The sequence below is a fragment of the Sinocyclocheilus grahami genome, unplaced genomic scaffold (assembly GCF_001515645.1).
Source record: "Sinocyclocheilus grahami isolate Dianchi unplaced genomic scaffold, SAMN03320097.WGS_v1.1 scaffold58.1, whole genome shotgun sequence".
NCBI lineage: Eukaryota > Metazoa > Chordata > Actinopteri > Cypriniformes > Cyprinidae > Sinocyclocheilus > Sinocyclocheilus grahami.
Genome location: NW_015505237.1, coordinates 466,604 through 489,576, shown reverse-complemented (window position 1 = coordinate 489,576; position 22,973 = coordinate 466,604). Strand labels below are relative to the sequence as shown.

General features: G+C 37.4%; 1 protein-coding gene across 9 annotated transcripts; it reads left to right on the top strand.

Annotated features, from left to right (window-relative positions):
* Positions 1 to 1,198: 1,198 nt before the first annotated feature.
* Positions 1,199 to 22,351, top strand: tpd52 (tumor protein D52). 9 transcript variants are annotated; one of them, XM_016270797.1, is made up of 9 exons: positions 1,199 to 1,352; positions 1,464 to 1,504; positions 13,781 to 13,902; positions 16,009 to 16,157; positions 16,416 to 16,517; positions 18,804 to 18,830; positions 19,686 to 19,727; positions 20,696 to 20,744; positions 20,819 to 22,351. In XM_016270797.1, exons 2-9 carry the CDS (start codon positions 1,486 to 1,488, stop codon positions 20,939 to 20,941), a joined length of 633 nt encoding a protein of 210 aa, XP_016126283.1. In that variant the 5' UTR covers positions 1,199 to 1,352; positions 1,464 to 1,485; the 3' UTR covers positions 20,942 to 22,351. The 9 variants fall into 9 exon arrangements, with proteins under 9 accessions (XP_016126283.1, XP_016126284.1, XP_016126282.1 ...); XM_016270790.1 differs by lacking the exons at positions 1,199 to 1,352; positions 1,464 to 1,504 and adding exons at positions 9,359 to 9,605; positions 9,771 to 9,927; XM_016270798.1 differs by lacking the exons at positions 1,199 to 1,352; positions 13,781 to 13,902 and adding an exon at positions 15,600 to 15,709 and having other exon boundaries at positions 1,375 to 1,504.
* The last annotated feature ends 622 nt before the right edge of the window (positions 22,352 to 22,973 follow it).

Here is a 22,973-nt window from a genome sequence, read left to right as displayed (position 1 = left end):
ATATAATATAGCCTAATATAGCACACACATGCACACATTTTAGATGTATTAATTTGACAAATCCTAATGTAAATAAGTAAATCCAGAAAGTTGAAAACGTTTAAGTGTCAATTTAAATGCAGCTCTGCCTTAATTAATTGCTGCATTGAAAAACGTCATTGATATGTTCATTTAACTTTTCCGATCACCTTGCATTTTATTACTGATAGATTCAATTATTTTGACAGATTCAATAGGCAATCGACTGAATAAAATATAAAACGGCAGTTCTTACAGCATAATGCTAATGCTGAAAACATTTTTATAGTTTAAAAAAATGTTAACGAACGTTTTTGTCATATTGTCGAATAGAAATATATGTGGAGGTTTAAGAAACGTCCCACAACACAGCACGAATATTACATAAATGGTTTAAAATATACTTTACTGTAGGATTATTAAATCCTGTCACCCAGTGGGTGGCGTAATTTCCTACAGTACCAGCATGATAGACGATAAGCCAGCAATAAGCGCCTCATACTGCGTGCTCTGGGCGTGTCTTGAGTGACTGTAGGTAAATTAGGGACTTTGAGCCCACCCTGTGAAAGTGAGGGACCAGACAGATCTCCATTAATAGCTCTTCTGGTATCCCTTTGTCGAAATTAGAAAGGTAAAATGTGTTCATTAAAAGAAGGCACTTTAATATTAGTTCTGGCCTGGTGAATGGCCATGTTGTGGCTTCCTCGAACTGTTCTTTGTCTTTTCTTTTCTTTTCTTCTTTAAACACAATAGCAATTTGGTACGGTTTATTATTATTATTATTATTTTTGTACGTTTTTTATTTTAAATTATTTGTTAGGCTATAATACATTCTAATAGTTGTAAAGGCTGTAATAAATTCTAATATGAATAATAAAATTAATAATAATATTTGTAATTTTATAGGCTACGTGTATTGCATTTCTTAGTATTTATGTCAACACAGAAACCAGTATTTATTTTGATTTATTATTGAGCAAATTCTAAATTAGCCAGTTGGTTTTATTGACTTGCCAAATATAAATGGGAGTTATACAATTATGATTAAGTTATTTCTAATAAGACGATTATTTCGATTCGTTTATTTTAGTTCATTTGTTTATCGTTGAATGCTGATCCGAAAGGAATTTGAAGGAACCGCTTCATCAGGGCGCGTCGGGTGGGGCCTCGCGCGCGTCTCGCTCTGTTTACATCTCTACGTGCTGTGCGTCCTGACGTCACGTACGACCCCACCCCACCTCGCGCAGCAGCCTAGTTGCGGTCGCAGCTTTGAGCTCAAATTTGCAAGATTGAAGTGGGACCGCGGGACCGCAAGGATCAGAATAACTCGCAACATAAAGAAGCCGCAAAGAGCGCGGCAGCCTAGTTGCGGTCGCAGCTTTGAGCTCAAATTTGCAAGATTGAAGTGGGACCGCGGGACCGCAAGGATCAGAATAACTCGCAACATAAAGAAGCCGCAAAGACAGGATGGAGGAAGCCGATCAAGGTAGCTGAATTGTTTTGAGAACGTGACGTGACATGTCGGCACAGATTAGAAATGCAACAAAACTCAACTTTCAGAAGTTAGCTAGCTTGTTTGTTAGCACAGCCAGCAGCTGGAGGAAGAAGAACAGCGGTTGTTTAATTGCTTTAATTTGGATGAACATTGGTAAAGTGACAGTCAGTCGGGATAGACATCTGCAGGGATTTTATTCGGGTTAGAGCACTTTTGCACATCTTAATTAACGTTAGTTCGTTATTTTGTAATTTATGGTGTCTATAAATACTGTTAAAACTGATGAAAGTACCAGAACCCGACCATGGTCTGGCATGCTTCAGCTGCAGAATATTATATTTATGTCATATATTATGTTTTTAGTCAGTAAGAATGTCTGTAACTATTTATTTAACTTGCAGCATCGTTGAACCATATGTTAGCATTAAACACCTGTGCTGCTACTAATGAAACCTCTATTTGCAACTCTGCCTTATTTCTAATCGTGCCAATTCCATGAATTAATGTACTTTTTTTTAGACTTTGTATTTTAATATCTTGCAGATAAACCGCCTTTCTAATTCAAGTTATAACTAGTCTAAAATTAAAAATAGAATACAGTTTATGGAATCAGAAGTTTGATAGCTTTCGACCTCTTTCTTATCTTTCTAGTGGTTAGCATCTCATGTTTCTTATGCCCTTTGTGTGATGCCATTCATATGTAACGTTAGAGTTTAAACCCAGAAATGAGAATTGATGTTGTGTTGATTAGCAGGGATCATATGAAACCTGCTCATTATAATGTAAGATTTCTGACAATATGATCTGGTCAGCTTGGGTTCCTGTACAGCCACTGCATCATTATTACGTTAAGAGTCTGCTAAGTGAAGACTGCATAGTTTTTCTGGTGTGTACTGCTATTTTTCAGATGCCTGGTGTTGATGTTATCATCTGGGAGGAAACACATTGGCCTACATTCTATTGATTTAGACTAATATTGTTCTTCCACTACCTTTGTGTAACATGTTTTTGGAAATATTGTATATATTAATATATATAAAATGTATAGCTGAAAAAATTATATATACAAATGCAATATTATTTATTTATTTAATATTTAAATATATTATTGTAAACATTCCTGAAAAAACATTATCCAAGTCTACACAAGTTTTCGCCATTTTTTTTGTTTATAATCCTGTTTTTAATCAGCTCTGAGACTTACTAATGTAAATGCTAAATTCTTAATGCCTGTAAATATAATGCTATAATTCAATTATTAATATACATAATATAATGCATATATAATATCCACAATATATTTACTATGTGGGGATGCTGAAGCCTTTCCCAGTGTATTACATATTCTAAAATACAAACCAAAGTGTTTCTCAAATCTAGCTCATATCAGGATGATCACAAGTCTGTTAATTTAGCTAAAAGCAATATGTTCAGCTTTAAAACATTGCCTTTGTTTAACTATATAACAAAGGCTTGGTAGATAAAGCCTTTTGGCAGTCATTTGTGTTTACGTCCTGGACTGGAGAAATACCATTGATGTCACTGAATGTCACACCGTGCTTGTTTTCGTAGTCCTTTCTGACCTCCTATCTTCATCCCGGTCATCTCGTCTCCACCCAGCTCCCTGCATCTGAGCAGCCTGTTCTCTCTCATCCCTCCTGGGCTGCAGTGAGTGGATGAGCAGCCTCCCCAGGAGCCAGAGCCTTCCTGTCTGAATCTTCTGTTCCCCTCCCCTCATCTCTCACGCAGGGCGGCCATCTGCTCATTCCTCTTTTCTGTGTGCCCATGTCTCTCTGCAGCTGGTGCCCACGGGCCATTGTGCGATCTGTCAAGCAGATTGCAGGACAAAACCTGAGATACCGTTTGTTTGTTTGTTTAGCCTAGGTATACTGTCTTTATGATATTACTCTGGATCAAGTGGCAAGAACTCAAGTAAATGTATCTGATTCCAGAGTGATTTAGTTCTGTTGCATCAGTGAGTGTGTCATCAATGAGAGACCTTTCACCCATAAGTAAAAGTGATGGGTGTAGCCTCATGTCCTTGTCTAGTGATGGATAAACCTGTGGATTAGGACATCTGCTCTAACAGTGTGAAATTCAGTGTATGATTTAATTGTTGCCTTAGCAGTCATCAGTTGCTCATGTTTGCTCAGATGTGCACACTGTTCTCTCTTTGCTGTCATGGCAACATAGGAAAATAAAAATGTCGAAAGACTAACCGAACTACAGGGAGGAATGAGGAAGCTGCAATCAAATCTTCTATAGCCATTGTTGTTGAATTTGTTTTGAACATTGCACATTTTGCTTGAATCAGATTGGTGGACTATTCAGCAGCTCAAGGTTGAAAGTTTACATGACTGCCAAAGGCTTGCAGAGAATTCTTTTGATCTCATTGGTGGAAATTTCCTGTCCTGGTTTTTGTTGGTGCGCTGTTGTGTTTAAACTCCAGTCTGCATGTTATGACCGTTATGCTGTTTTCATTTCACTGAAAACATCAGAACTAAAAGTGGAATGTTAGATTTGTGATGGCTTTGGTCATTTCATGTGAAGTTGAAGTAACACAGGAAACCTTTTTTTCCAGTTTATTTTTAAAGATAGTTCAGATATTACCTTGTGCCTTGTTGCCATAGTGACTTGTTACATTTGATGTATTGTTGCAAAAAAAATCTATTTCAAATAAATGCAGTGCTTTTGAACTTTCATCAAAGAATCCTGAAAAAAGATCACCGTTTCAACAGCAACAACAATAAGAATTATAATAAAGAAATGGATTGGAGATCCATTACATTGATGATGATAATAAGAAATGGATTGGAGAAATGTTGCTAAAAAATTTAGCCTTGCCATCAGAGGAAATTACATTTTGAAATATATATTTAAGTAGAAAAGGGTTAAAAGATTTAAATTGAAAACTATATTACTACTATATTTTTGTATTTTTTCCCAAAGTCATTAAAAAACCTTACTGACCTCAAAAGTGTAGTTTACAATAAATTAAAGGACTACTTCAACTACAAATGAAAATTCTGTCATCAATTACTGACCCTCACATTGTTCCACACCTGACATCCTTTCTTCTGTCAAACACACAAAAAAAATTCCATAATAAGGACTAGTGCTGTTGACTGTTTATCTTTAGAAATAAATAAAAAAAGCACCTTAAAAGTGTCAATATGCCTTGTACTCTATATTACCAAGTCATGAAGCCTTTATACGATAGCTTTGTTGTAGAAAAAGACTAAATAGACAGAAATAAACCCACATTTGTGATTGTTCCTCACACAAGGCAAAATGTGAGGCTTAAGTAATTTTTATGCTACAGTATGGTTATGATACTTGGCATATAAATGTGACTTTTTTGGAGCTTGACAGCACCTAGTCACTTTCACTGTATGGAAAATAGCAGCAAGAACATCAGAACAAAAGTAAACCTGAATGTTGACTCTCTAAGACCACTGAACCAATGCATTATATTTACATTAATTATAAAATTTGTTGTTGTGGTTGTAATATTAAAAAGATATTCTTTAGTGTAATAACACACATTTCAGTGATAGACTGTTAGCTGATTATGCAAGATCTTCCAGAAGCATCTGTGTGAGTCTCACAGGTCCCTGCGGTCATATTTCACTCAGTGTTTCATTGTAACAGTAGAGCTGCTTTTCTTACCATTTCTAGAAGATGGTTTTGATTTTTTACATCAGCAAGTTATTAAGTTATCATACAACAGAAGAAGAACAGGTTTGCTGTAATTTTAGATGTGCCTTATTTATTGTATTTTTCATAGAGTTGAGAGTTTTGGCCGAGTAAAAGTGTGGACTAACATTGCACTGAGGGGAGATACTTAAGGCCTTGCTGTGACCCTTCAAAATGAGCCTCTTCTCAGCAATGTGACCAACAGACCATTTTGAACAGCCAGCCTTAAGATTGTATATTTGCAGTGTTGATAAAAGATAAATGCCCTTCACACACAATGTCAGTAACGTCTTCCACTAGAATTTCCTTGCCTTGTCTACCACTCTATGCTGGTTGGCAGATAGATTTTCTCCATTTCCCGCCCATTATTCTTCTGTGTATATGTCCATCCAGGCCGCTAGTGTCGCACTCTGTCCCATGATTCTCATTTCGTCTCAATCACGGGACGCAATGCGCTTGGAATAACCCAGTAATTGATTTGACGCTGTGGTTTATTAGGTGCTTCAAATGTCCTCTTTGTTTCTTTACTGGGGTGTTTATGTTCTTGAGCTCTGAGTTTAAATGCAAGTCATACAAGATCCAGTTCACAAGGATTCCTGATGTTGAAGAGGCACAAGGTCATTGAAAGGCTTGTCCAACTCTATAGGTGGTTATGGGATTCCATGTCCATCCTATTATTGGCATTGAGAAGCTCACAGCCGCCCCATGTGGGGCCATGTGAATGTTAGTGGGCCAAAGGCAGAAGTTAGCACGTAACTGGTAAATATGTTGTTTAACAAAGAATTTAGTCAAAACAAATGTGTGATTATTGCTTATTTCCTCTTTTAATACTTCTCATCCGTTGGTTTAAATGGGAAGTTGGGCATCTTCCTTTATAGAATCTCTCTGTTCTATTTCCACAGTTTGCTTTACATTTTCATAGACCGACCCTCCTAACATGGAGGTTTACTGTGGGAGCTCGTCACATGATGTGAAACCCTCCCACAATGCAAAGCTCATGAAAAAAGGCTTTGTCTGAACTTGCCAACAGGTATTGAAGTGTTCATGAAAATTCATTGTATTAGTTTTGTGTGAAAATTATTTGGGATGCAAAGGAACATAAATTACATTTAGCAGATGGCTGCAGATTGCATTCAAGTCTCTATTTGAACATCTGCATGCTTTTGTTGTGCAATCTAGTCTTGATGGAAGCCAACAAGGACTTTGGTGAAAGACAAATATCCGGGTACTAACCTGCAAGCAGCAGTGCGGAGGTGTCAAGGTTCTGCTTTCTAGACGTGTGATATGAATGTAGTCAGAGTGTTAATTGACACACACACACACAAGCACACGTGTGTTTGTCACTGCTTGGCTCTTGTACGCCCATGTGAATACAGCTGAATAGAGTCTCTGTGACTCTCATTTTAACCTGATTCTTTGTATCGTTGGCTGTTCTCGCTGATCTCTACTGGAGACAGCAGACCCGTCCCACGTAAGACAGCTACTGTAGTCAGGCAGTGATGTGTAATTCCAGCTCCTCAGGGACAAAGCTCTGTAGAGGGTGTGTCATACATAGCATGTGTGTATTTTAAAACCAGAGGAGATGAATTAGGAATGAGTAAGGATGAGCTAATGTCTGGTGTTTCTGCACCACTAGTGGCACCAAATGGAATTCCAATATATATTGTTGGCAATATATTGCATTGATTTGAGCACGCTTTTTAGTTGACCATTATGACTCATGATTTTGTCTGTTGTTTTAATAGCATCTTTGATTTAAACTTGATACTAGATTTGGTCCCACCCCAGAGTGGATGTCATTGGTCGAGCCAGTGTTGCTGTGTTAAGCTGCTCAAACAAACAGAGCCATGTCAAAAGAGTTTTGAAATTCTGGCCGATGCCAATAAATTTTTACAACAGCTATGAACATTTGTACATTGAATATTTGTAACCTTGAGATTAACAAATACTGAAACTACAGGTGCATCTCAGTAAATTAGAATGTCGTGGAAAAGTTCATTTATTTCAGTAATTCAACTGAAATTGTGAAATTTGTGTATTAAATAAATTCAGTGCACACAGACTAAAGTAGTTTAAGTATTTGGTTCTTTTAATTGTGGTGATTTTGGCTCACATTTAACAAAAACCCACCAATTCACTATCTCAACAAATTAGAATACTTCAGACCAATAAAAAAAACATTTTTAGTGAATAGTTGGCCTTCTGGAAAGTATGTTCATTTACTGTACATGTTTCAATAAACTCGATACATTTTGCATGACCATTTCCTGTTAAGGATAATACTGGAGAGTATGGCAAAGTTTTGAATCGTTTTCCATTTTCATGTAACTTGTTATGATGGAGTGCCTGACAGGGATCATTTAAACGAATATCCATAATTAAATATAAAATATGAAAAAATAATAACAAATAATAGGGCTGCACAATTAATCAAATTTCTAATCGCGATTACAATTACAGATGTCACAATTATGTAATCGTTCAAAGCGCCAATTAATCGTTCAAAGTCCACTTATGTTATTCTGTGTGCTTAAGATGTGTTTTTTCTTTCTACAGGTTATCTTAAGGGTTTTTCCATTGTTTTAATTTTTACTTTTAATATGAAACATGGTATTTAATATATCATGCATATTTTAACTTTTTTTTATTTAAAGAAGAAACCAATCCAATGAATAGATGCTATTTGAGGCTTAATACTATAGAAAAGCAATAAAGGTTTTTCAGTTTGAGGGTTTTCAGCTTGTTTATTTTCATCTAAAAATATGGCATGCGGTTGCTTCAAACAATGATATAACATAATTCAATGTAAATTGTGATAATCGTAATTAATAATCGCAATTAAAATTTTAAGGGAATAATCGACAATTATGATTTTTGTCATAATTGTGCAGCCCTAATAAATAATAATATAAAATATTAATTATAATAACAACAAAAAATATTTAACAATAATAATAATTATTATAAAATTAAATGTTTGTTTTTTATATTTTTAAAGTCACTATGAAATCAAAATTGATCATTCCTATTGTTGGAACTTTGCCATGGATATTTTAAATGAATTATCCATGCACATGATTTTTTTTTTTTAAATGAACAAAAAACCCTTGTATTCTTAAATAAAAAAACATTAATGTCCCCTCCCCCTCACAACGACATCTCTGACGTGTTTACCGGTGCGAGGGGCGGGACACTAATCTTTCTACCAACCTGTTGCTAACATGCTGAGATCTATCACAGCAATTAGCAAATGACAACGAGCCAACAGTCCAACGTTCCAAACTATTTCTGAAGGACAAAACCAAGTCTGTCTGTCTTTTTACTCTTTCGAAAAACCATTTCACTTGTGTATTGACCTTATTCTCCAGCGAAACAAACACGTCACCATCTTTAAAATATTGTCTTTGAACTTCTGTTTGTGCGGTAGCTCTGCATATTTCTATGGCATCGCTGTCTAAGAATAATTTAGCTGGTAAAGTGGATTTATGTATTGTAGAGTTAACAAAAGTTATTGTGAGCACTGTAATGTTTAAAGCAAACGTCTTACTCTTAACAAATGTCAGTAGACCAGTAAGATTTTAAAACGAGCGGTTCATTCATTAATTCGTGAGATCACTGTGGAAATAAAACCGGAACACAGAAGACAACAAACGCGGCGCTAAAAAGTGGCGGGGCTACATAATGTCAATAAATATGTCATAATGGGGGGAAAAAATGGCTACAATTTTAATTCATGCTGATTTAAAGTAAAATGTGTGTGTTTTGTTTTGTGTAGATGAACTGCAATGCAGATTTTAGACCATATGGTTGCTCAGATGACTATTTAGAGTTCATCGTCTCTGGTGATTCATCTGACCTCTATACATGCAATTTTTTTTTTTAAAAATGCATTAATTCATGATCCTCCACCATTTAACAGGACCTGTAAATTGTGCAATATAATGCAGCAGGGATGTAAAATCTTACAGTATAATGGTACTGAAGACCCCTGAGTGTGTGTTGGCCTTAAGGTATCATCACATCTGAATGTCTTGCGCTTGGCTGAATCCATTTCAATCTGCAATGGTTTGTGCAGCCGGTGTGTATCTGAAGCGCTGTGGAGGCCCTTTGTAATAGATTAACGTTGTAATCTAGGCCACCGCAGATTACAGCCTCCTTTCGCGGGCTTTCCACAGTGTCATGTGACCAGGGGACAAATGAATCTTCATTTCCCATGGATGATAATATGGACAGAGGGGTCGAGTATGAGTTAGTCCAGCACAGGAACAGATGAAGACGATTGCTTTTTTCAGCCATTGAGAACAGTGAAAAAGTGATTGTCAACAATCCCTACAAGGACCGCTGAGATTACAGCTGGGAGTGTCGGCTCGCGACGGAAATAGAACGCTCTGGAGAGGTAACTTATTAACGTGCTGCTGTCGTTGTCTCAGGCAGGACATCATGTGATCCCTGCTAGCATTGCAGAATCCGCAAAACACACTTATACTTGCAACTGTAGCTAGAAGATGGGACAATCGGCACAGTGATATCCTAACAGGCTCGGTCACATGCAATCACTTAGTGTCCAGGGAGCTTCCTGTTCATGGGCAGCATGGAGGAACCTGTAGAGGAGTACAAGTCTCCGTTCAACTTTGAGCAGGGAGTGAACACCAGCTACCTCTACCTGTCACCTGAAGAGAGCTTCACTCCCCCTGGTTCACCGGCACTGCCGCTCAGAGGTAACTGTGTTTGTTCAGGTGCTCAGTGGGTGGGTGTGTGTTTAGGTGTGGACTGGTGTTTGTCACAGTATGACAGCGAGAGACTGAGAATGTTATGGAAAGTATGGGAGAGCCCTCTTCCTGTCAAGTGCTGATGTTTTGAAGAAGCTAATATGTCAGGAGCAGATGCTGTTCAAGTGGGCCGTAAGGTTGCAAAATAACACCAGGCTAATGCAGACTCAGAAAGTGCCATCTCTACTAAACATTCACTGTATTATTATTCATTTGTAATATTTCTTTATTATTAAATTTTTTCCCCTGAGGTCAACCTAGTAGTTTTTTTTGTCCATTTTTTTTCTCTGCCAGTCTGAAAGATTGGACTGAAATAATCAGGGGCCTTGTTAAAAATAATAACATCTAGCTTCTCATTTCTAACATTGGGATCCTGCAGAAGGATATGCAGAGCAGTAGGTGCTACACCAGTGTAGTAATATTCAAGACAAAAATAGCATGCACAATTAAATAAACATTAATCACCCTATAGAGATTTAAAAAAAAGTACCTCCAGTACTGACTAATAACCAGCTTGTTATTTTTATATTGTGTATGTTTTCATATAACATCAAGTCCTTTTATCAAGACCCTTTAACAAACATAGATTGAATTAACAGGACAACAGGATTTGTATAAACTGGCAGGTACTGAAACGCTTAACTATTCTGTACAGTAAAACTGTATCTTTAAATTATTACATGGCCAACAGTGTTACGATAATGCACTTAAGATGTTAATCACTAAATGGAAGAGCAGTGAGCTTGGTTAACAAATTATAAGTGTGTTTACACAGGGCCCTCAATATCATTATACAGACAGAGAGAGGTCATTGATCAATCCTGTGAGCCATCATGGCACATCAGGGTTGGACATTTTTCTTTTATATGGTAATTCCTGAGATGGCAGTCATTCGTAATCTTGTTATTGTGTATCTGGAAATCCATGTGTGGAGAAATCGATTCAGCTAGAGGACAGATGTGGATGTTGAAACTGGTGGTGAAATCAGGGATGTCTGAACAAATCTTAAGCGCTTTCATCACATCTTAGCTGTTGGAAAGAATTTAATGCATTTCTTTTTAATGTCCACACTCCAGTGATTTTTTTTCTTGGTGATCTAGTTTTTCCCACCACTTCAAGTCTTCATACATGCATTAAGAATGACTCGGAAAGTGAGGAGAGAGAAAGAAGTATCATCTTTACATATGCCATTTGTTTTAATATTTTGTTATCCAAAGCAATTAAATTAACTAATTTTAAATGTGGCTTAAGCATCATATTATTATTACTATTATTAAGTATCTTTATATAATTACAGTATTAATGTACTGTTTTTAACACTGGTATTAATTTGAAAACCAAAAAAAAAAGGTTTCTACGCCAGTCTGTCAGATGACTTTATAAAAGTTATTTCTAACATTGAAAAACAGATTCCAAAATATAAAAGAAAGGATGATCTTGCATTAAAAGGTGTGTGTATGATAGGTAGTGTGCACTGCCTCTGGGTTTTTACAAATAAATATATTAGAGGAATGAGACACATTTTTTTTCAACCCACACAGTGTAGAAAAATGTGTGCTGTGCATTGAACCGGTTTGTTTATATTGTTAAATAACTACGGATGAAGCATGCTTTTACATTAAACTATTTTATGCATTGCTTCTCACTACTTCAGGCACTGGTTGTAGTCATAATTTCCATATAAGTGATGTCATATGGATCTTCCTGTTAACCACGAAACTGTTTCAAATGGTCCATTGAACTTGGGTGACACGCTGTCAGTATTAATTTCCCATTAAGAATGTACGTGACACACTTGTGTCAGTGTCCCCTCATATGTAACCTGTAGTACTGTCACAGTCAGTTTTGATGGGCAGAAAATGTTGCATCAAACTAGACATAGTGAAAGAGAACCTAGAAGGTGGGAAATCACTTTAATTTTATTCAAACTGCGTCTAATTTAAGAACATTCACCCCTTTACCAAAGCAGAACTTGTATCATCTGTACTAAACTCCTCTTGTTCATATTAGAGATGGAAACTCAGTAAAAATGAGAAAGTAATCGGTTAATGTAATGTGTTCAGTGCACATTTATCATTGTATTAGATGTAGTGTAACAATATATGGTTAAGTATGCTATCCTACTCATTTTAAGAGGCAAAGGTCTTGTCAAGAGATGCCAAACACACAAAATATTTTGTTAGGAATTTGTTGTCAAACAAGCTATAAATGACCCTCTCTTCTGTTCCTAATTACCTTTGTGGTAAGTTAAAGTGGGAGGCAAACCTGCCAGTTTTTCCAGAAATACCAAACAAGCTGCTTACAAATGAGTTGCACACCCTCCTCATGTGATGCAACTTTTATGTTTCTTCCTGAAACATGTTTGAAAACTCCCAGCTGCAAGCTAAGACCTGAACCTCATATTTGACCTCTACTGAAAGTAGGCATAAAATTAGGTCCATAAAATTGACATGAGCAGGAGTTCTTTTTCCTAGCTACCACAGAAAAGGCTGGCTTTGTCAAAGCTCTGGAATCTGTGTTTAACAAAGTGAATAGTCTTATCAGGTTATCCTGTTAATGCAATAAACATGGGATGCACTGAAACACTGATTGTACTAAATAAGAACAAGCGCATCAGCTGATAGCATTACAGTATAATATACAGTGCGGTGCAGAGCCGTTCATTCAGGGTTGTCATACTGTTGTCAGTTTGATTGACAGTGCTGAATTTTTGGCCTTTCCTTCTAGTTATCAGCCCACTGAATGGTGACATCCAGGAGTTTTATTATTTATGTTGTATTTCCATAGTATGGTCTGTCAGTGGAGGCATCAAAGTACATCTTCTAGACTTGTGTGAGCCCTTGGGTGGATGTCCATCATGTAGCAATCACCTTATAAAGTTTTAAAGCTCTTTGACACATGACTTCTTTCTGGCCTCCTCCTCTTCCTTCATGTTTCTCCTTTTGCCCCCTGTCCTGACGTCTGACTCTACATGATCTCTAAATCAGAGTCTTTCTCACCACTGAGCAAATAGCACTTACATTCACAATAACAGTTCAACTTAATATGAACTTGACGCTAAAATTTATATCACAAAAGATCAATGGAATTTGTTTCCAGAACTTCTAAAAGGTGTCACTAGAAGAAAGCACATTTCTGTATCAGAATAAAAAAATGAAAGGGAAATTGTGACGTTTATACAACTTTTTACTTGTTATTCTAACTTTATATGTCATAATGTGATTTTTATTTCTGGTCATTTTCATTTCTGGTAAATAAAACTTTTGTCTTTTAATTGTAATTTTATATCTCTCCGTGTGATTTTATTTCTCATAATTTGTGACTTTTACTCATAATTGTATGCTTACATCTCAGACTGTGACTTTGTTTCTTGGAATTGTAATTTGATATAGTGTTATTTTATTTTTTGTAAACTTGTATAACTTTGTTTATTATAATTGTTCATTTGTATCTCACTTTGTCACTTTCTGGTAATTGCAACTTTTTTTCTTGTAATTGTACTTTTAAATCTTACAGTGTTACTTGATTTCTCCTAATTGTAATTTAATTTGCAGTCACATACTAAAGTCACCATGCTATTAGTTTGAGACCCGTCCAATTTGTTTACATGGAGAGGGTGGGTAATATGACCTGTACTGCAGCCAGCCACCAGGGGACAATCAAAATGTTTTTGGTTCACCTTTCAGGACGCGTGTGGCACACGTGGTTCAAACCTGCAACCTTTTCTTAGACTAGCTATTTTATTACATCACCTTAAAATATTTTACAGCGCATGTTTGTGTTTTTTCGTTTTGTTTTGTAGGGCCCAAGAGTCCAGACTTCATCCCAGAAGTAGGCGAAGATGCAGTGAATGCAGTGCCCTGTTCGCCCTGCACAGCCCTAACTGAGGAAGAGCAAGCAGAGCTTCACAGTGAACTAGCAAAGGTCTGCATATTTCAGTCTAGTTATATTTCAGATTCCAGCCACAAATGCTTCATTCAATGGATGAGATTGTCTCAGGAGCAAATGTGGTTTATTCTCAAGGCGGAACTCATTTTGCAGTGCCTTTTTCTTTACTATTTCAACATATGCTGTATCTTCTAACTGGAGCTTATGGATAAACCCATCAGTGCACTGGATTTTTTTGTTGTTAAATGAATGTCGCCACACTTAACCATATTTTACATGTCAGGTGAATTCTTCTATCCTGTTTCCCTACAGGTAGAAGATGAGATCCAGACTCTTTCTCAGGTGCTGGCGGCTAAGGAGAAGCAGGTGGTAGACATCAAGCGGAAATTGGGCATCAATCCACTCAACGAGTTCAAACAGAACCTGAGCAAAGGCTGGAATGAAGTCACCACCTCCACTGCGTACGTGCCCTTACTCGCCTCAGGCATCTGCGTGCCGCCCATCACCTCTTGTAGTGCTGCGGAGGAGCGGCTCCATCTGTCAATGTTTCTGCTGTGCAATTCACACTTGCCATTTGGCTGAAGTCTAACTGGAGCTTATGGATAAACCCATCAGTGCACTGGATTTTTTTGTTGTTAAATGAGTGTCACCACACTTAACCATATTTTACATGTCAGGTGAATTCTTCTATCCTGTTTCCCTACAGGTAGAAGATGAGATCCAGACTCTTTCTCAGGTGCTGGCGGCTAAGGAGAAGCAGGTGGCAGACATCAAGCGGAAATTGGGCATCAATCCACTCAACGAGTTCAAACAGAACCTGAGCAAAGGCTGGAATGAAGTCACCACCTCCACTGCGTACGTGCCCTTACTCGCCTCAGGCATCTGCGTGCCGCCCGTCACCTCTTGTAGTGCTGCGGAGGAGCGGCTCCATCTGTCAATGTTTCTGCTGTGCAATTCACACTTGCCATTTGGCTGAATTGCATTAAAGACGTGCAGTTGTGAACGTGCTTGATTTTACTAGCTCACTCCAGCTGTTAGAATTACATGATCTTGTGTTTTACGGTTATGTTGTATACATTTTCTGTACACATCTGTCCCCCATCTGTGCTTGACAGGTATAAGAAGACCTCAGAGACCCTGTCCCAAGTGGGTCAGAAGGCGACGACAGCGTTCTCCAGCCATAGTATAGTCTGTCAGTGGAGGCATCAAAGTACATCTTCCAGACTTCATCATGTAACAAGCACCTTATAAGTTTTAAAGCTCTTTGACACATGACTTCTCTCTGACCTCCTCATCATCTTTTGTTTTTCTCCTTCTTCCTCCTGGCCTGATGCCTGACTCTACATGATCTCTAAATCAGAATCAGAGTCTTTCTCACCACTGAGCTATCAGCACTTAAATTCAGAATGACAGTTCAACTTAATATGAACTAACCTGATGCTAAAAATTTCTATCACAAAAGATCAATGGAATTTGTTTCCAGAACTAAAAGGGAAGGGAATTATGACTTTTATACATCTTTTTACTTGATGTTCTAACATTATATGGCACACTGTGATTGTTATTTCTGGTAATTGTGACTTTTTTCTTCTAATTGTAATTTTATATCTCTCAGTGTGATTTTATCTCTCATAATTAGTAACTTTTCTCATGCAACCTTTTCTTAGAGTAGGTCTTTTATCAGCATCCTACATCACCTTAAAATGTTTTATAGCGCATGTTTGTTTTTGTAGGGCCCAAGAGTCCAGACATCTTCCCAGAAGTAGGCGAAGATGCAGTGAATGCGGTGCCCAGTTCACTAACTGAGGAAGAACAAGCAGAACTCCACAGTGAACTAGCAAAGGTCAACATCCTTCAATTCTGTTATATTTCAGATTCCAGCCAAAAATACCACATTTAGTGGATGAGATTGCCTAAGGAGCAAGCGTGGTTTATTCTCAAGGCTGAAGTCATTTATGATACATTTATTCATGAAGTCTGCAGTGCTTACTTTCTTCACTATTTCAACATATGCTGTATTTTCTAACTGGACCTTATGGATAAACCCATAAGTGAATCATTTTATTATTTTTTGAACGAGTGTCACCACACTTACCCATATTTTCCATGTCAGGTGAATTCTTCTATCCTGTTTCCCTACAGGTGGAAGATGAGATCCAGACTCTTTCTCAGGTGCTGGCGGCCAAAGAGAAGCAGGTGGCGGAGATCAAGCGGAAATTGGGCATCACTCCACTCAACGAGTTCAAACAGAACCTGAGCAAAGGCTGGCATGAAGTCACCACCTCCACTGCGTACGTGCCCTCACTCACCTCAGGCATCTGCGTGCCGCCTGCCGCCTCTCATACTGCTGCGGAGAAGCGGCTCCATCTGTCAATGCTTCTGCTGTGCAGTTCACACTTGACATTTGGCTGAATTGCATTAAAGACACACAGTTGTGAACATGCTTGATTTTACTAGCTCACTCCAGCTGTTAGAATTACATGATCTTGTGATTTCAAGTTATGTTGTATGTGTTCTGTACACATCTGTCCCCCATCTGTGCTGTACAGGTATAAGAAGACCTCAGAGACCCTGTCCCAAGTGGGTCAGAAGGCGACGACAGCGTTCTCCAGCGTGGGCACAGCCATTAGCAGAAAGCTAGAGGACGTGAGGTGAGATTTGAAATTGAACACTTGTCCAAATTATCATCCTTTGATCAAACTATCCTTTGTACCTTTTTGACCTAGTAACACATGAATGAATGAATGAATACTCACTAATACCTATTAATACTGTCTGTTCCAAACCACTCTGGTTACATTCAGACAGAGGCAGATTTATTCAACCTTTATTTTACCAGGAATATAAAAACTCTTGAGACTTAAAATCTATTTTACCAGAGTGGCTTTACCAAGCAGAGGTAATGACACAAAATAAGACACAATACATGAAAACAACACAATTTAACATCACAGTCAACTCAAGCAGCAGCTGTAATTATTGCTCATAACATTTGTAATCAGGTAAACCAGATTTCAGATTTAAAATGATTGTAAATTTCCAAAAAGAATGCACGTCACACCTCTGTTTATCAATTTGCACTGGCTACCAGTAGCTGCTCGCATAAAAAATTCAAGGCATTAATGTTTGCCAGCAAAACAACCAGTAGCTCTGTACCCCTTTACCTAAATTCATTACTTCAGAGTTATGTGCCCTCTAGAAGCTTGCGTTCTGCAAGTGAACGTCACTTTATTGTGCCATCCCAAAGAAGCACAAAATCACTTTCACAGACTTTTAAATGAAATGTTCCCTCCTGGTGGAATGACCTGCCCAACTCAATCCGAGCAGCTCCTTAGCCATCTTCAAGAATCAGCTAAAAACACATCTCTTCCATCTTTATTTGACTCTCTAACTCTAGCACTCTCTATTCTAATTCTATTCTTTAAAAAAAAAATGTGTGTCCCTTTTAGACTTACTAGACTAAACACAATAGCTTATCTATTCTTTTTGTATTCTATCTATTTGTTTTCTTTTTATTTATTATACAATTAACAAAAAGCAAAAAAGGCATCTAACACTAACTTGCTCTATTATTTTTCTAATCTATCTGTTTTCTTTTTATTTATTATATAATTAAAAAAAAACTTGCTAAGTGTACTGCGTTAAGCTAACTGAGTCTTGTTCTAGCATTTGCATATATTGCTCTTTTGTTGATTTTGATTGCTTCCATTGTCCTCATTTGTAAGTCGCTTTGGATAAAAGCGTCTGCTAAATGTAATTTCATTTAGCGAATACATTTGTGACTTTTTTTGGAGTTCAAAATAGGGCTTTGTTATACGGAGTGACTATGAAAATGAGTGAAGATTGCATTTAATAACCAAAGTGACAGTTCGGAAGAGTCACAACTGCATTTTCATAGCAAAATTTGGAAGCTATGTGGTCAGAGAATGAGCCAAAACTCCAGATAAATGTTGGGTGGAGATTTTCATCTGAAAGGATGAGTTGCAGGAATTTCCAAAATTCCAAAGTGGTTAGACTACAAAACTAAACACTTAAAGGGATAGTTTACCAAAAAATGAAACTTCTGTCATCATTTACTCGCTCTCATGTGATTCCAAACCACTAAGACTTTGATTCACAATTGAAGATATTTTAATGAATCCTGAGGGATTTCTGTCCCTCCATTGAAAGTCCATTCCACCTAGACTTTTATGCTTTAAAAAGTTCATAAAGATATTATAAATGTAATCCATATGAATCAAACTGTTTAATCCAAGTTTTCAGAAGATACAATCGAAGACACCATTAAACCTTGAAGCTCAAATGTGCTTGCTTGACTTGTCAGAGAAGCATTTGATAAAGCCACTTGATTGATATGGAATACTTGAATCTCTATGAACTTTTTTGAAGCGTCAAAGTTTTGGTAGAATGCACCTTAAATTAAGGGACAGAAATGTCTGAAGTTTTATTAAAAATATCTTCATTTGTGTTCCAAAGATGAAGATCTTACTGGTTTGAAACAACAATGAGGGTGAATACATGTTGACTTTAAAGACACACCTGAACATTTTAATATTTGCCATTATTCTATCACTATGTTGATTATTTGACGCTGATATACGATATTCAGTCTGTAGGACATTTTGAGAGTCAAATACATTCGTCAATCCCAAACACCGACTGTGTGAATGTAGCCATGTGTGATCACCACTTAACACATACATGTGCCTTTAGCATAACACTACTGGACAAAATGGCAAAGGACTGAATTGTACTCCCACGCACAATGGAATTACCAAAATTGAGATAGAATAAAACCATTAACCACAGACACCCACATCATACTCTGAAGTCTAAGGAACTGACATTTGCTCAATTTCACCATCTTACGACACTCTTGCTTCAACGCTGGCAACATTGTTAACTGTTTTCACTAATGACACCTCTGCCATTTACAGATTACAGTCATTTTCCAATTCTTTTGGGTAAGACTGTTTACAGTGGCTTCAAACAAAAGCTGGTTATTTTGGCTGCTACACCTCTCAGTAGTGTGATGAATGGTTTTATAGTGTGGCATGTACTTGGAGGTAGTGCTATTCTCCCATTTGTTCCACTGTTTCAATGCATGCATACCTTTTCCAAAACCTCTGCCTTTGTGCGTGAATGTACATGTTGAATGGGTATTTGCAATTCAGAGTTTTTTTTTTTTTTTTTTTTTTTTTTTAAATGGCTCACCTAAAAAAAAAAAAAGAAATTGTCATAATGTTCCAAAAAATTGTTTGCCTGTTTTACTTCTGATTTTTTGTCCATATAATAAAAGTCAGTGGAGTCAATTCCCATTCCCAAAGTTAATTTCCCATCAGTCTTATGCTAGGTTTTCTGATTTCCCTCCTGCTTTCTGTCTAAAAAGCAGCATCATCTCTCATTATTTCTCAACTTTCTTCATAGTATACCTGCTTGTGTCCCACACAAATCTATCGATCTTCTGGCTGTCGCTCTGCTGAACATATCTTTCCCTCTGACAGTGATGCAGACGTGCTTAAACCCTGTTTATTCCCTGCTAATTCTCTCACACACCCTATTCATCCAAACTGGGCATCCCAGCTGTGGTGTGAATCCGTGTCAGTGATAGCGGTAATAAAGTCTTAAACCCCTGATGGATTAAAGCCTTATACTCTAACTCAGTTTCACACAGCATGAAGGGCTGAGGTGTTTTTTCATGCTGATTATGAACTCATAGATGTGTGTAGGTGCATGGCTTTATTTCCCCTCTTCTAATGCGTCTGATACTCACGGCTTTGGCTAACTCCTGTCTGCTCTTCTTTACTGCTGACGGATAGTATACGCTCCATACAGCATTCGGCTAGCATGCCGGTGATGAGGTAAGTATTAGTTCTGATAAACCCACATAAGCCTCTATATTTTACAGGAATACTTGATTTTGACTGGTCAGTTGTGGCATTCTGTGGGCAAATATTTTTGTATAAAGACTGATGCTAGTTTTCTTTCTCTCGTTTCACAGTATTTAAAGGTATAGTTCATCCAAAAATTCTGTCATTAATTACTCACCCTCATGTCGTTCCAAACCTGTTAGACCTTTGTTCATCTTCAGAACACAAATGAAGATATTTTGATTAAATCCGAGAGCTCTCTGCATAGACAGCAACACAACTGACACATTCAAGGCCCGAGAAAGGTAGTAAGGACATTGTTAAAATAGTCAGTAGTTCAACCATAACCTTATGAAGCTATGACAATACTTTTGTGTGCAAAGAAAACACAAAATGTATTCTTGTGGCTTCATAAAATTACGGTTGAACCACTGAGGTCACATGGACTACTTTAATGATGTCTTTACTACCTTTCTGGGCCTTGAATGTGTCAGTTGTGTTGCTGTCTATGGAGGGTCAGTAAGCTCATCAAAAATATCTCAATTTGTGTTCTGAAGATGAACGAGCATCTTACAGGTTTGAAACTTCCTGCGGGCGAGTAATTCATGACAGAATTTAAATTTTTGCGTGAACTATCCCTTTATTGTCGATTTATTCAATAAGAGATTCATCAATGTCTACAGTTCATTGTAACAGTCTTGTCTTTAGCATGTTGCTAAGCTAACTCTATTCAAATAAGCATTTCAAAGAAAATAAAACATTCATTTGACACATTTCTCTCTTCAGTAATGATTAAAATATATTTACAATCAACATTTGCTAGCTCGCTAGGTTTTGGCGCACAGCTATAGCAGATGAATTAGCAAATCATTTGATATACCGACACCCTTTTTTGCACCATATCAATTGTGAAGTGTGAAGATTCAGTCTGTTTTACATCTTTACCATGTCTCTTGCAGAAACACACCCACTTTCAAGTCATTTGAGGAGAAAGTGGAAACCTTAAAGGTAAAGCAACACGGATTATATCAACACTGCTTGTGAGGTAAATAAAAACTCCAACCTTGTTTCTGACTTAACAGACCAAGATGAGCCCGACGCCATCGACAGGCGATACTGAAGAGGTTTCAGAATCCACACCTGATGGAGAGCCAGTGGCTGAACACCCAGAGGGAACTTGTCCACCAGATCAAAAAACGCACTGAGGATCCTCCCTCAAAACGCTCCCCTCTTTCTCCACTTCACAGCAGTACTTCTACATAGTCACAGTGAGCTTTGTTCTGTGGCCATATATTTCCACTGTAGTCTGGGTCATCTCCAGACGGGACGTGGTAGTCCTACACTGGAACAGATGTGTCAGAATGTGAGATGCATGTTCACTCATGCACTGTCAGAGCATGATATTACTCATTCAACTGCAGCTTTGACCTCTGACCCCTAACTTCAGGTTTGCCTACACGAGAGGCTCAGGCTGTCCTTTAGAAGTCCCTAAATGTTTCTTTTAACACGTTTAAAGAAAATATCCTAAAGTCTTTATATATAGTTTAAATATGTAATTGAATTTGACTTTTTGTTTGTGTACATTCTCTGTAACACATCCCGCTACTTAAAATTGCCAGCCAAATTAACCAAAATTCTCTGTGTATATAATTCCTTTTTCCATTTTTAAAACAAATGCCAAAAACTCAGAACATGAGTTCTGTCTCTAAGTGTATACGTTAAACGAAAAGATTTTTGCATAGAAAGTATATTGAGTGTATTATTAGCATTAATATCAAATATGATCAAACAGTAGTGATGTTACACTATTTCTCTTTTTCTATATTTTGGATTCTTGATTTAGCTTTAGAGTTTGTGTCATAAAATGAGCAGCCTTGAGCGTACGTGCTTTGCGACTTAATTTCTCTTTATTTTGTAGTGTTAGTATAGTCACACCACTGAGATCCCAGTGCCTTCTGTTGCTAAAACTGAGGAGGTTTAATCTCACTTTAAAGGTGTTTCTGATGGCTTCGTAATTTGACCACTGCTGCATTTCTTTTTCTTTTTACTCAGAAAACAGGACAAACTATGAGAGGGACAGATGTCATAGTCTCCTAGACTATATGACACTTCTTCCCTGTTGTTTTAAACTCTCTAACACAGCTGAAAAGCAGTGTTAATGTTAAACCGTTAGCCTTAGATCCAGTGCAACGCAGTGATATTTACAAGCACTAATTCTAGTATTTGTGTAGTTCATGGAGCCGCTTACACTGTAGTACCTGCTGTTGTGGCATCTTCAAGACTGCAAAATTAAAAAATAATATTTGTATTGATATTGTTAGCAGAGTGTAGATAAAATCTAATAACATTTATGATAGGGTAGAGGTTGCTAAAGGCTTTGGAGCGCAGGGGCGATGGTACTTAACTGGCAGATGTGTTCTCATATGGTAATATTTCATTATTGCTTCATAATTTGAGTGTGCTTTTCCTTTTTTGTGTTTTGCTTTGATATACAGAGATAAGCAAATGTTTTATGCTTGCTGCTGCAAAAAAAAATCAGTATAAAGACGTTTACAGAGGTTTAAGTTCAACATGTCTGATCAGTTGCTCTAGATCTAGTGTTGACATCTAAAAAATAATAATACTAATATGGAAAATATGGAATATTGTTAGGAAGTTAACTGTTTAAAACAGTTTTATGTGTTTTGTGTTGTGACATACTACATGGAGGGTGGAAATCTCCAGTGGGACCAAAAAAGGTTTTAATTTATCCCCCTTCTGCCTCACTCCAGTCATACTGTAGCTCTGGTGTTGTTTCTTTCTTCTTTCCTCACATCATCTTTTGAATATGAATGTTGCTTTATACTGAATGTCTCTAGTGGGCTTTTGTCCTGGGTTACTAGCGTAGTTGTTGAATCTGCTGTTATGTTCATTTATAATTTAAAAACTCCAACCTTGTTTCTGACTTAACAGACCAAGATGAGCCCGACGCCATCGACAGGCGATACTGAAGAGGTTTCAGAATCCACACCTGATGGAGAGCCAGTGGCTGAACACCCAGAGGGAACTTGTCCACCAGATCAAAAAACGCACTGAGGATCCTCCCTCAAAACGCTCCCCTCTTTCTCCACTTCACAGCAGTACTTCTACATAGTCACAGTGAGCTTTGTTCTGTGGCCATATATTTCCACTGTAGTCTGGGTCATCTCCAGACGGGACGTGGTAGTCCTACACTGGAACAGATGTGTCAGAATGTGA